At 44.2% G+C, this 13752-nt stretch overlaps 1 protein-coding gene across 9 annotated transcripts in view; it reads left to right on the top strand.

Annotated features, from left to right (window-relative positions):
• KIAA0232 (KIAA0232 ortholog) overlaps window positions 1-13752 on the top strand; it is an 83012-nt gene that overhangs the window by 48845 nt on the left and 20415 nt on the right. For 6 of the 9 annotated variants that reach the window (XM_032493601.1, XM_032493608.1, XM_032493619.1 and 3 more), the window contains exons 4-5: window positions 12121-12187; window positions 13344-13425. In XM_032493601.1, the coding sequence (XP_032349492.1) occupies window positions 12121-12187; window positions 13344-13425 (149 nt within the window). The other 3 variants (XM_032493638.1, XM_032493633.1, XM_032493640.1) reach the window with 3 other exon arrangements.

Genomic DNA, 13752 nt, shown 5'->3' with positions numbered 1-13752 from the left:
ATATTTTTTTATGGACTTTTAATTACAGGATAAAAATTTTATAGATTTTTCCCATTTAACGTATTTCATTTTGTTACTATAGTATCTTTATATTTTTTAGTGGCTAAGTTATATTTCATCAAATAATATTCTAATAGCAGTCTAATATACTCTGCATTAATGGATATGTAGCTTGCTCTTGACTTTTTGTTATGCTGTCTAGAATATTTTCATGTGTGGCTTTTTCCATGGTCTATATTATTTATTTTGGGTATATTCCTAGAATTGAGATAGCAGTTCTGACATTTAAGAACACTCTACTTGCTTGATTCATAATTTTGGGGTTTTTCTTCTTTTTTTAAATTCTGGTTTTGGGGGGAAGGTAATTAGATTTTTATTTATTTTAATAGAGGTACTGGGGATTGAACCCAGGACTTTGTGCATGCTAATAAGCAAGTGCTTTACCACTGAGCTATACCCTCCCCTGCTTTAGTTTTTAAGAAAATATTGTAAGATTATTTTATTGATCTTTTGACACTTCATATATAATATTTCTCATGTCCTTCAGCATCCTGAAATAACAATAGTTTTAGAATTTAATTGCCTATTTAAATGAATACTATGAATTCTTACTGAATTACTCACTGTAAGGTATAATCTCTGAGACCATAACTACTTAGAAAATTATTTTGCTTTCACCATGCTGTTTGAAATAGTGTGCTTTAAGTACCTTTATAATGTAAAGTTAAATTGAGAAGATTCACACAAGGTATCTAGAGAGGCTTCCCACCTCTGGAACTTCCTTCCTAAACTAAATATCTAATGGCCTCATGTTGGAGTAAGCAGCTTTGCTGCATGTGGTAATCTGCAGAAGTTTATTCTGTCTGACTGCCACCTGTCACACACGCCTTGAAGTCTGTGCAGCCCTTCCCAGCTCTGCGTTCTCATCCTGCTCAGCGCTGTCTGCAAGAGCCCGGCTCCCGGGCCCGTGCACACGGAACCTCGTGCACGCCCCACCTCCTGTCTTCCCTCCACTGTGCTCCTTGGGGGCCAGGACTGTGAGTTACCCATCTTTGCAGCTCCCGGTGCCTAGCAGTGAGCGCCGATTGTGTAAAAGGTACTCAATTTCTCTTGAACTGAATTGAACCTCAGTTTCCAAAGAGTCTCCCCTTTTCATCCTGTCCTTTTTCCTCTTCCCACCATTTTCCTTTCCCCCACCCCTTTGATTTTTTTTTTTGCGAGATAATTATTTATTTTTATTGAGTTACAGTTATTTTACAATGTTGTGTCAAATTCCAGTGTAGAGCACAATTTTTCAGTTATATGTGAACATACATAGATTCATTGTCACATTCTCTTTTGCTGTGAGCCACCACAAGATCCTGTATTTATTTCCCTGTGCTATACAGTACAATCTTTTATCTATTCTACATTTTGAAATCCCAGTCTGTCCCATCCCACCCCCCGCCCCCTTGGCAACCACAAGTTTGTATTCTGTGTCTATGAGTCTGTTTCTGTTCTGTATTTATGTTTTTGTTTTTGTTTTTGTTTTTTTTCAGATTCCGCATATGAGCAATCTCATATGGTATTTTTCTTTCGCTTTGTGGCTTACTTCACTTAGAATGACATTCTCCAGGAACATCCATGTTGCTGCAAATGGCGTTATGTTGTCAGTTTTTATGGCTGAGTAGTATTCCATTGTATAAATATACCACATCTTCTTTATCCAATCATCTGTTGATGGACATTTAGGCTGTTTCCATGTCTTGACTGTTATAAATAGTGCTGCTATGAACATTGGGGTGCAGGTGTCATTTTGAAGTAGGGTTCCTTCTGGATATACCCAGGAGCGGGATTCCTGGGCCCTTTGATTTTTTAACTTCTGATTTCTTGAAGCGGCTGCCTCATAGACTGTGGGATAGGAATGTGGAAGTTACTGCTCATATAATAATCTTGGGTACCTTTTTGTTACAAAGAGTAGGAACACATGTAACCTAGTTTAAGAAAAAAATGGAAATATACATAAAGGATACAGGATACCTCACTGAAACCAAGTGCTGGAACTGCAGCAGCCTCGGGAGCAGCCTGAGCTGGGAGCGCAATGATTAGCAGCCAGTCATTTTCTCTGATGACCCACAGTCTCCCATTGCTTCTCCCTGTTTCTGAGTCATTCCCTCTCTTCCTGAAGTCTGGCTTTCTCCACTTCAGCACACACATGGTGAGAAAACGACCATTCTAGCCCCAGCCCAGCATGACTGCTCAAGTGTAGAACCCAACCCCATCCAGTTAGAGGGAGAATCTGATTGGCTAGGCTTGGACCAGGTGTCCACCCCGGGTTTGATAAGCTGTGGTGAGGGGACAGAGTTGCTTGGAGGTCCACCCTTTCAGCAGTGACGGGCAGCCCTCAGAGAAAAGAGGGTGGTTGGACAGTTACCCAAAAGGTGTCTTCTGGGGGACACTGAAGGGAGTAATAGATTGGTAAAGGAATTTGGAGCTTTTAAAGGAATTCAGAATGCAGATGGTTTTTAAAAGTGAGAGGTTAGTTCAGGTAAATTCTTTGAGTACAGTCCAGAGAAGCTGCTGCTGAGTCATGGTTGGGAGGAAAATATGAGTAGGGAGTTTCAATCTGGGACAGGATCTTATTTCTGCCTTAGAGCAAAGTTGCTGAGAAACGACTCTAGCCTTCGACTCATGGTGAAGCGGAGTGAAAAACAAGGACAGCTGAAGCCAGCTGTGGAAGAGTAGGGAGCACAGATACCTTGTCCTAGTGCAGTGCAAGACCCGGCTCCTCCTGCAGCCTGCTGAGTGTGTGTAATCCATCCTAGCCAAGCAGGCTGTGTGCAGACAGGAGCTTGGTGTCGGGTAGAAACAGCACAGGGAAGGAGAGTGGGTTGCAGAGATCTTTGATTCTCTGAGTTGCTCCTTTGGAAAATGCTTTCCTTTGCCTGGCTGTCAAAGGCAAGATTTTCGTTTACAAGCGCAATGAAGTCTATTTGTCGTGTCTTACTCTGTCCTTCTCGTTTTATGATAAATGATTGCATTGCTTTTTCCTAATAGTGATTGTTTTTTAATCTTACCAAATTAAAGTTGGCTGAGGAAGTGAATGTGCCAGGCATACACCAGGAACTCAACCGAGTGCTTGGGGACAGAATGAAAAGGAAGTAGGAAGTCTTCAAGCCCAGAGCCCCGTACCTGAGGCACCTGCTGTTTGTACATTGGTGCACAGGCCCTGTAAGCCAGCTCGTCAGGTTCTTGGGGAGCCAATGGAAAGAAGTTGAAAAGAACCCTCTTTAATTATGGCCTGTAACCATAGAAAGGAATCAGTGTGGTCGTTTATGAACTGTGGACTGACTATTTGTGTGTCCCCTGGCTTTCCTTTCTAGAATGTCTGGTGGCTCCGGTGAAAACAAAGGAGCGAGGAAGGCGCTACATAGGAAATTGTAATGCCAAAGTTCTGTTTTATATTTTGACCACAGTGAAGGTCTGTGTATAGTGTGGTGTTCGTCTCCTAAACGCTGAGGATGGCAGTGCTTGTGGTTCTGTGCTTTGCTTTCCCACCCAGTTCTAGTGGCAACTAAGAGCTCTTCTTAGTGCAGCTCTGTGTAGTCACTACGAACTGCTCAGAATCCAAAGCCACTAATAAGTTTACAATCTAATTGATTAAAATGTGAATGACATAATCACATGACTATAACATAGGTGATATGACTGTAACATAGGCTCTCACTGTGCTGGCCAGGTAAGTAGAGGTGATATTATGTATTACACAAGATGAATTCTTTTCTCGTTACTTTCCCGTGTGCATGTGTGACTGTCACAGCTGCAGTGTTAGCTGTTTCTATAAAAGCATCCCCAAGGTATCAGACTCCTCACCGCATCGTGGTATGAGTAGAATGGCTGACTTCCCTTTCACGTACCTGTGATGTGACTCTGTGCCTCCACGTAATTCTTGCATCAGGTTGTGCCCCACATTACAGCACGTCTCTTGACCTGCTCAGGTCAATATTTTATCTGAGAAATGTTGCCAAAACCACATGGAAGCTCAGTTATGTCGAATTTTTATTTTATATGTTGGCGGCACCTGTGAAGACCTGCAGGTGGTGGTTGTTTATCCCTCCGGGGGATCATGACCTTCGATGGGCCTCATTGTTTGTTAGGTCCCAGCTGAAACTGCCTTTCTAATGCTCTTCGTTCACGCATGCAGATAAGAGGTAATTCTCAGGGTGCTCGTTTTCTATAACATTTTGCACTTGCTTTGAGTGCAGTTAGTAATGGGGCCTGTAGAGAGGAGTGGGGCTGGGACGCAGTGACGGGGCACTTTATAGATACGGAAGGTTATCCTAAGCTGATTCGTTCCTGTTGTCAGTGGACATGGCGTGTGCACCCAGACCTCTCCTCCCTTTTAAAAACTTGAAACAAAGTTGAGCTGTGCCAGCTGTTGCTTTCTGACTCCTCGAGTTTACTTGGTTCTGTTTTCTCTATCCCCAAAGTTCAAGCTTTTTATGTTGTTTGGTTTTGTTTTATTTTTAATAATTAGTTATATTTTGGTGTTTTGTTTTTTTTTTTAACTGAGCTACTTAAAACTGAATCGAAGCTAGGATTTCATCTTCCACTTTGGAAGAATATCAGAAACTCAACAAGGCCCTGTTTGGGGAGTAAATGAAGTTAGGATGCAATGATAACTTGTTTTGGTTAAGTTAGTTTTGAAAAGTAACAGCGCTGCTGCATACCCTGGGTAGCTGACTCCGCCGGTGGTTCTGTAGAGAGCCTTACAGAGGACTTATGATCCAGGTACAGTGGAGTCTTACTCTAGTTGCTCATATTTTCACATTCAGCTAAGCCTGCCTGTAAAATTCTTTCTGCCAGTTAAAGTACACAGTACATCTTAGTATTTCGTGTATGTATTGTTTATCTGCTGTGCAGGGTTGTATGTACAAAAACCATGTAAAGTAGTTCATGGGAGTACTTTCAGGGTTGATTTTGACCATACATCTTGTTTCTTTGCATGCTGATGTTAGAGCTTAATTCATTCTGGATAATTAGAGCATGAGACAGTGATAATCTTTATTGAGCACTTAATGTGTGTGGTACCTGTCTGGTGTTCTGTGTACGTTGTACGAAGTGATGCTGTGCACCTTCTACAGGCCAGCCCTCTGAGAAGCCACGTTATTAAAGCTGGGAAGGCTCACAATTGCTGTGTTGTCACAGCCAGCCCTGCTCTGGGAAGCCCAGGCCTATCTCCTAGGGCATGGATGGAGCGGGAGCACTCAGGGGAGCCTGGAGGCCCTTCTGAGGACTTTGGCTTTTCCTCTGATAAACCACGAATATTGGAGAGTTTGGAGTAGGGGTAATGTAAGGGCCCAGCTGGCCACTGCAGGAAGACTGGTTGGAGGGGCCGAGGCAGATGCAGGGAGAGCAGCTAAGGAGCCATCATATCAGACCAGAGGGTCGGTGAGGATGGGACCTGGTTAGATTCCAAATCTGTTTTGAAGTTGGAACTGACAGGATGGACATGGGGTGGAGGAAAGGGGCAGGGTTGAGGCGGATAGCCAGGGTTTTGGGGCTGAGCAGCTGCAAGAATGGGATTTTCATTTACTGAGGAAAAGGAAACTAGGGATGGAACACTAATTTGTGGGTGGATGGGTGTGAATTAAGATTTGAATGTGAGGTGCCCAGGAGAGTGCAGTGGAGATGCTGAAAACGCAGTTGGATATGCATGTCGGGCTGATGGGCGGGTGGTTTGGGGAGGAGGTTAAATAACAGACCCCTTGCTTGTTTATCTCACCAGAGCTCGCTGGCTCACGGTCTCCCGGGGCTGAGCAGGAAGCTAAGTGAGTAAGACAGGAGGGAGAGGGGAGGCCTGTGGTGAACCGCAGGGCCCAGGCCCGCCCCGGCGCTCGCTGATGGTTACCTTGGCGAGTGCTGTCCTGGTGAAAAGTTAGAAAATTGGGATTTTTATAGGAAATTTCCTGAACTATCAAATGCCGAAAGTGAGGGTATGAAAAAGGAAACCAGGGGGAGGGGCTGCTATAAAAATCTGAGAGTGAGGTGAGCAAAAGGGCATAAAAAGAGGTATGTGTGGGGTTATGGTGTGGGCTGTGAGCAACCCGGTGCGGGAGGTAGACAGGCAGACACGGAGCAGGTGCACAGACACAGCAGTGCACACCCATGCAGGCGGCCTGGGAAACACTCACAGCGCAGCTCGGCCCCGCACCCTTTCCTGACGGCGCTTCTCCGCGCCTCTCTCCAAGGTTCCCACTGCTCTGAACTGGTGCTTCTCTCCCGCGTGCGCCTTTATACTTTTACCAAATGGTATTTGAGGAGATACACAAATGTGAGACTATTCTGCATGTTAACTTTACATGAGTAGTATCATACTGTATTTTATAACTTGCTTCTTTTAGTTAACATTTTTAAAGATTTATCTGTGTTGACAGTGTGATCTTATAATTTCTTTTCACTGCTGAATAGTTGTCCATTGTAACACCATAAAGCTGTTTATTCCTCTGGTAATGGACCTCTCAGTTGTTTCCCAGTTTTGCTTGTTATAAAGAGCGCAGGAAGGAACGTTCTCGTGTATGTGTACCGTGCTTTCTGCAGAGTCTATCCTTAGGCATCAACTGCTACATTAAAGTCAGTTGTTAGGTTTTTTCCCACCATTTTGGCATTACCACAGACCTGAATATCTGATGAAAGCTATAGACCTAACTTGAAAGATACACATAAACTTTTCTTATGTGCCCACTGGTAGCCTCCTTAAGAATTCATGCTTCCTGGATTAAGAATAACCATTCTAAGTTCTGCTTTGAGGAACTTGGCTATTCTTGTCACTCCCCCAGTGAGGTGTGACAAGCAGTATATCCAGACAGTGAGCCTGGAGCCTTCCAAGCTCCTTTTCCTGAATCTCCTTCAGGAAGTTTGGTTGTTTCAGGAGGAACAGGGATATCTGACGGGAAGAGAAACTGCCATCTCCAAATTAAAGTTAGAAACAGGACATTTGTCTGCATACATTAAAAACATGGTCTGCCTAAATCACTAGGATGCTACCAGAAACCAGGAAAGTTGAAGGACTTGAATATTCAAGTTGAAGTATTTTCTTCTGTAGATGATGAAACGGAGGCTCAGAGACATTGAATATCTTGTTCAGCTTTTATGCGACCCGGGCATCTCTGCCCTGTCCAGGTGATGCTCTCCAGACCGTAGCCCTGCTAAAGAGTGAGGCAAAGCAGAGCTGCGCTTTTCTAAGTTTTGTTTAATCAAGCTATTTGGTCATTGCTTGTAACAGAGGTTGACATCTTCTACTTCTTATGACAAACTTTAACTGTGTTTTGTCCATCATTCCAAGAGGACGTAGGTCTCTTCCTCCCTGGCCTGTGGTAGGCATGCAGACAACGTGTATCCACTGGAGACACCTCTCCTCCTCTGCACCATGTTCTAGAGAACAAGCACAAGTCCAGGCTGGGGGCAGGCCAGTGAGTGGATTTTCGTAGACCCCCGTGTGTTTAGGTTGGGAATCACAGCCCTGGTGCAGGTGCCTTGACAGAGACAGCCTTTTTTTAATTTGGATTAAAAAAAATTTTTTTTTATCTTTGAATGGCCAGGGGTGTTTATTCTATCCTCATAGCCACGTGCACCGCTGCTTCCTGTTGCATTAGACCTAGTTGTCACACGTCTGTGTTACTTCCCTGGCCACTGAGGCACGAGTTTATGAACCTTGCTGTATGTTCTCAGTTATCTCATTGGTGCTCTTTTGTTTAATGACTCAACCTTAATTTAGTTCTAGATTTTAAAAAGGCTTTTAAAAACTTCCGCTCAGTAAAGTATGGAATTGATCACTTACTCTCAGGGAATGGTCACCAGTAATCATTCCATCAGTGCCTAGCTCTGCTTTAGACATTAAAGTCTGAGATCTGAAAAACTGTAGACGACTTCCATGTGCAGGGTGGGTCTGAACACAGGAATGTTTGGAAGTCTGTTCCTTGGTTATTGCTGCATGACAGGGTACCCCAAAACTTAATGACTGACAGCAGCAGCCATTTTAGCTGCTCACAGTCCTGTGGGTTGGCTAGGGTTCGGCTGGGAGGTTCTTTGGCTGGTCCTGTCTGAGATCTCATGCTGTCGCAGTCAGTGGTAGCTGGGACTGGAACATCCAGGATCGCTCTCTTCACTTGTCTGGCAGCTCAGCCACCTTCTCTACATGGCTCGTTTAGGCTTCTGCACCTGGCAGGGGAGCCCAGGAGGGCATGCTTCACACTTGGTAGTGTCTCACTGAGGAATCCCAGCAGACTTGTGAGAGGGGTCTGCACTAGGGGTGAGTGCCAGAAGACATGGTTCCCTGGGGCCCCAAAGGATAGGCTTTCCCCATCCTGGCAGGTACTTTCTGGAGAGATGGAAAACAGACAGGCTTAGGACACCGGGCACCTCTGAGGGAAATCATGAGATCCCATAATGAACATTGGGGGCTAAATGAAAGTTGGCAAATTGACTGGGGAATCCCCACCCCTTTCTTCTGCCTGGCTGCCAGAACTCTGAAGACGAGGAATTTCTCTCTGAGGAAAAGCTTGCTGCAAAGAAGAAATATTCAAGGGACAAGATGATCTCTTGAAAATTTGAAAAATAATAATATGAAAAGACTCAACAGAAGGATTGGAAGATACAGCTGAGGAAATCTCCCAGAAGGAGGAACCAAAAAATGAAGAAATTGTAAATACGAGAGAAAAAAGAAATGAGGGGACTGACACAAGAAGCCCCCAGACCGGCTATTAGGAGTTGTGTCAGTGGTATTCGCACCGTTTTCCAGCTGTGAAAAGTGAGGCTTCAGTAGGTGAGTGACTTATGGCTCACTAGTCATGTGGCTAACTCTGGGGTGAAAGTCAAACCCAGTTCTTTTTGACTCCCACCTTGCTGCCCCTGAATGGAACAGGCCGTTGAGTGTCCCTGAGGATCATGCTGCTTAGTGATCACAGGGCTGGTGTGGGAGTACCTGTCCAGTATTGGAGCATATCCAGTCCAAAAGGGTTCTCCATAGAGGATTAACTTTTGAGATGACTCATATAGCTGCAGAAACCTTTGAATATGGAGAGGAGAGGAAACGAGAAAAATAAATCAGCTTGCCTTTGTTTTCTTTATCCTAATGATTAAGGTCATTGGTTGAGCAGGATGGGAGGCAGGGAGGATGGAGAAGCACTGGAAGTGCTGTGGGATGGGAAATGACAGAAATGTGTCTGGGAACACACAAGACTCCCAGAAGCAGTGGGACAGTGGCTGCAGTGTTTGACGCAGGCTCCGTCTCCACCATCACGGGAGGGTCTGACTCCAGCCTGCAGCCCAGGGGAGGGGACGCGGCAGTGCCAGCACCCGGAGCCCAGGCAGAATCCAGGGGCCTCCGGGTTATCTGGGTCAGATGAGTTATGTTTCTTCCTCCTCCAGCCTCCAGCTCAAATAGCAGCAGAAATTCAAGGCGTTTCAAAAGCAATGAATCCCAATATGAGACTTTGGAAAATCAAAAACATACCCAAAATCTAGAGAAGGCACCAGTGTTTAGGTGACTGATATGACAGGCATTCTCGTGGGTGCCTCACATGTTCATCTTCTTAGTTTATGCGCGGGCTTCTTGAGAGGCAGGTGTTCAGAGACAAGGAGAGGCCCACAGCCTGCTGCCCAGGGAGTATGCGGCAGGGTGGGACTGCAGACCCACATCCGTTCCTCCTGGCCATCTCCTTGGAGAAGTAAGGGTTATTAGAGTGTAGCCTCCATGAGGGCAGGGAGCTTGTCTCCCCGGGTGTCCTGCCTGGCACACTGGGGGCCCCTGACCATTTGCTGACAGGGTGAGAGAGAGAGAAACCAGTGGACGGCCGTGCACCTGGAAGACTGCTTCCTGGCCCGCTGCTGCGCCGCGCAGTCCCTGTGTGCGCGCGGCTCCCCGCATTCAGACCCGGGTAGCGTAACGTGGACTTTAGAGCGCTCTTACGGTTTGCAGAGCACTGTTGTGTGTTAGTTTGATTCTGAGGGGTAAGTGGGTAATACCCATTTTACAGTTGAGAAGACAATTCATGAATTTAGTGGTAGAATGTTGGTATTTTTTTTTTTTTTACCTACAGCATGTTCTATAGAGTTCTCCCTAAAATGTGGGTATAATGTACTTTCTCTTTCTTAAGATACTGCCGTCTCTTAGTATTCTTGAATGCCCCTGTGGATATGGTATACTATTAAAATATGATCATTAAACTCATCTAGTAGTTTATACCATAATTGGGAAAGTAAACAAAACTTCTCATTAACAGCAAATCAACACTTCAGAACAGCTGCCATAAGATGACAGTGTACAGTGCTGCTTTTGCTATCCCCTTTAGTTTTTCAGTTTGCTATTACAGGAACCCAGTGGTCTAATAATTTTTATTTATATATGTATATGTGTATGTGTTTGTAGGATGCTGCAGGAATCAAGGAAGAAAGGCAGAGGCCTGGTGTGGGTAGAGCTTGCTCTCGGTCACAGAGATCAGGAGTAAGCTCATTGTTGCTTTTCCGTTTATGTTTGACAGCAAACGTGTATACTCCTAAGCTGCGTTAACTGTCCAGAACAACTGAAGTTACAGTTGTGTGGAGGTAATTTCCAAGATGAGGCGTAAAAAATAGTATCTGTTGACTAGGTTGTGGTGATTGTTCTGTGGAGACCCGTAAACAGCCCGCCACTTCAGAGCACTGAGCGGAGTGGAATAAGCAATCCCTAGGGGCTCGGTGCTCTGCCCTGGAGACTGGCACCGGGTTTAGAAACACAGGGACAGGACTCGCTGTACAGGAAAGCGTGCAGCCGCGTGTCAGCTGACGCCGGTGTTAGGTTCACGGTCTGGAGGAAATGGAGTAAAACGGCCATACTCATCACACCTTGAACGTTATGGTAAGCTGAGGCTCTCCAATGGAATTGTGTAGTCAGAGCTGGGTTTGTGACTAATGTCTACCATGGTTTTTAAGGGTGTTTTTAAGGAAAGGACAGCTCTTCTCTGGCCCATTTCTCTTTCTTCTCCTGTCCTTTCTCCTTGTAAAAGCTGCGATATGACGTGAATGGAATGTGACTGTCAGTGTTTATAATTAATCGTTTTCATGGTAATTTTTCTCGCTGCTCAAACTGTGTAATGTGCGGTTTCTTGTTTAGGATTTCTCTAGTACTTGTGCTGAGTCATTCTGAGTGAAGTGAATGGGGTAACGTTCTATTTTTAGCCCCTCAAGGCCCTCTGAGGGCGGCGGGTGAGCAGAGTCCTGTGCATCTGTTTGGATCGTGCCCACCGAGAGACTCAATTCCACATTACATAGGACTTTCAGCCACTGAATAAATGTAAAGTTCCTAGGAAGTACATTCACTTTTTTTGTACCTTGTAAAAGATCTTTCTTTCCCCCTGTGAGAAATAGAGAATTTTAGAAGTTTGCAGTCGGCGTGGTGGGAGATTTGTTCATGCCTATTTCCAGCACTCATTTTTCTTTAGAATTTGGCTCTTACTCTCATCCTCCCGATTTCAGACTCTCTACGTGCTCTTCTTGTGTTTTACCCCAGGTCTGCGCAGAGGCTAATGCCCTGTTCATGACCCTTAAAGTACGGCTTTCACATTTGTTCACGGTAACGATGCATATTTTCTGTCTGCTGTTTCTGTTCCAGTCACGAGTGTGCACTTTAAAAGAAAAAAAATCACCTTGCTTTTCTTCAGCCCATGAGCTCCTAGAGGCCCACAATGAGATTTTTGTGATTTTAATTTGTACTAAATCTGGTTACAAGCGCTTACTCCACAGATACAGAATGCTGTTTTTGATGGTGACTGACTTTTAACCATAATTGGGCGTTTAGGTCCTTAGGCTTCCCTGTGGGCAAGATGCTACATCCCTGGGAAGACAGAATCTGTGTGGGAGGTACATTGATAGTTTTGCTTTTTATTAGTAGGTGCCATTGAATATACTTTATTAGTAAAATATGTATACTAAATTGGATCTACAAGCCTGTAATTTTTAAACTTGTGTTCATTTAAATATTGATAATGTATTTCTTTTGAAACGTGGAAGATTTATAAAACTTTTGTACTAAAACAAGAGTATACAAATACCTGACTTGTACATACCTGGCAGTAAACTAACGTGTGTTTTGTTCTCATGCAGAGCTCTGGTATCGAGACTTTAGTGGAGGAGCTCTGCTCCAGGCTGAAAGACCTTCAGAGTAAGCAAGGTGAGAACACCGCTTCCAAAAGGCTGTCTGTGCGCAGTAGGATCTAGTCAACAAGGAGTTTGATTGGGGGAAATAGAATTGATCCAAAAGGAAAGGCAGCAGGAACAAAGCCTTTGTATTCGGTGTGTCATGGGGCCGGGGCCAGTATCAGGCAGTGTCTCTATCTGTGAGTGGCTTCCGGGTCAGCCCTCCCTCCACCATCACTCGTAGATACATCCCTGTTCTCAGAGGAGTGACTTAATCCACAGGTGCCCTAGGGAGAGGAGACTTCTCTTTTTGTTCAGATTGAAGCCCAGGGATCAGGAGCAATAATCTCTTCTCTTCCCCCCCCACCCACCCTAATTAATATCTGCCTGTTGACATCAAGGCCTCCAAAGGTGTCAAAACTAATCATTACAGGTTTGGAAGGAACTTCTGCCTTGACTCTGGAAGTTTTGGGGCAGGCAGACTTGACAAACTCATTAAGTCATTTTGGTTCATGAATCACCCTCACAGCTGCTTTTCCCAACTTCTCTGCAAGCCTGTAGAATGGAAGTTACCTGTTACAGTTAAGGATCTTTATTTCCCACGTCCTCTTCATGGTTATTTTGCTGTCCAGCAAGCCGTGAGCCTACCTTTCAAGGGCGCAGTTTATTTGTTTCTAATCTGAGGTCAGTATCATGAGCTAAGCTAAGAGTATAGCCCTTTGCTTCTATTTTGGTTGAAACACAGCCCTTGCTCACCTAGTAACAGAGCTAATTGTAATAACTTTCTTTCATGTTAGTATTAGTCAAGATGAGGCAATATAAAGTCCATGAGTGCAGAATTTTGTGAGAAAGTATTTTTGGAGTCTAAACAGATGTTCTCTCCTTCTGGTGTAATTAATAGGTACCCAGGGGATTTCAGTCTCATAATTAAGTGCCTCCAGAGCACTGTCAGTGCTGAGATGAACTCCTCTCAGCTCTCAGCCCAATGCTGATGTAGTTTAGCCAGAGAATTCCCTCTGGCACACTGAAGAGATAGATTTTTATTAAAATGGCAAACTGGTATAGAGTTCTTTTTAAGCCACAAAAACCTGTTTAATTCCTGATTAAATTTACTTGAGAAACTTTTAAAAACACAAGCATTTATTAACTAGATATAAGACAAATCTTTCTGAATTTTTGTTTCATAACAGAAGAGAAGATTCACAAAAAATTAGAGGGGTCTCCCTCTCCAGAGGCAGAATTATCCCCTACAGCAAAGGATCAAGTGGAAATGTATGTAAGCTTGTACTCAGTAATAAAGTGTGCATTTGTTAAAATCAGACTAATGACTGCTGCATGGTTTACAGTGTTTGTCATCTTCTATTTAGTTTGATATTTTATAACCCAGGAAACATTTATTGAGCACTTATTGTGTACTTGACACTGAGAATTCGAAGGTGAATAAGACAGTCTTACCCTTTTTAGACATGTTAAATCAGTATTTGAAATGAACCAATCAGACAAGCAAGGTTGTTATTTATGATCCATTCATATATGACCTTTGACATCCACGCCAGTCCTTTGAGACAGTGGTGAGAAATTATGCTTGCTCTTGTTTTA

This window comes from Camelus ferus, chromosome 2 (genome assembly GCF_009834535.1).
Source record: "Camelus ferus isolate YT-003-E chromosome 2, BCGSAC_Cfer_1.0, whole genome shotgun sequence".
NCBI lineage: Eukaryota > Metazoa > Chordata > Mammalia > Artiodactyla > Camelidae > Camelus > Camelus ferus.
This window is presented reverse-complemented; position numbering and strand designations above follow the sequence as displayed.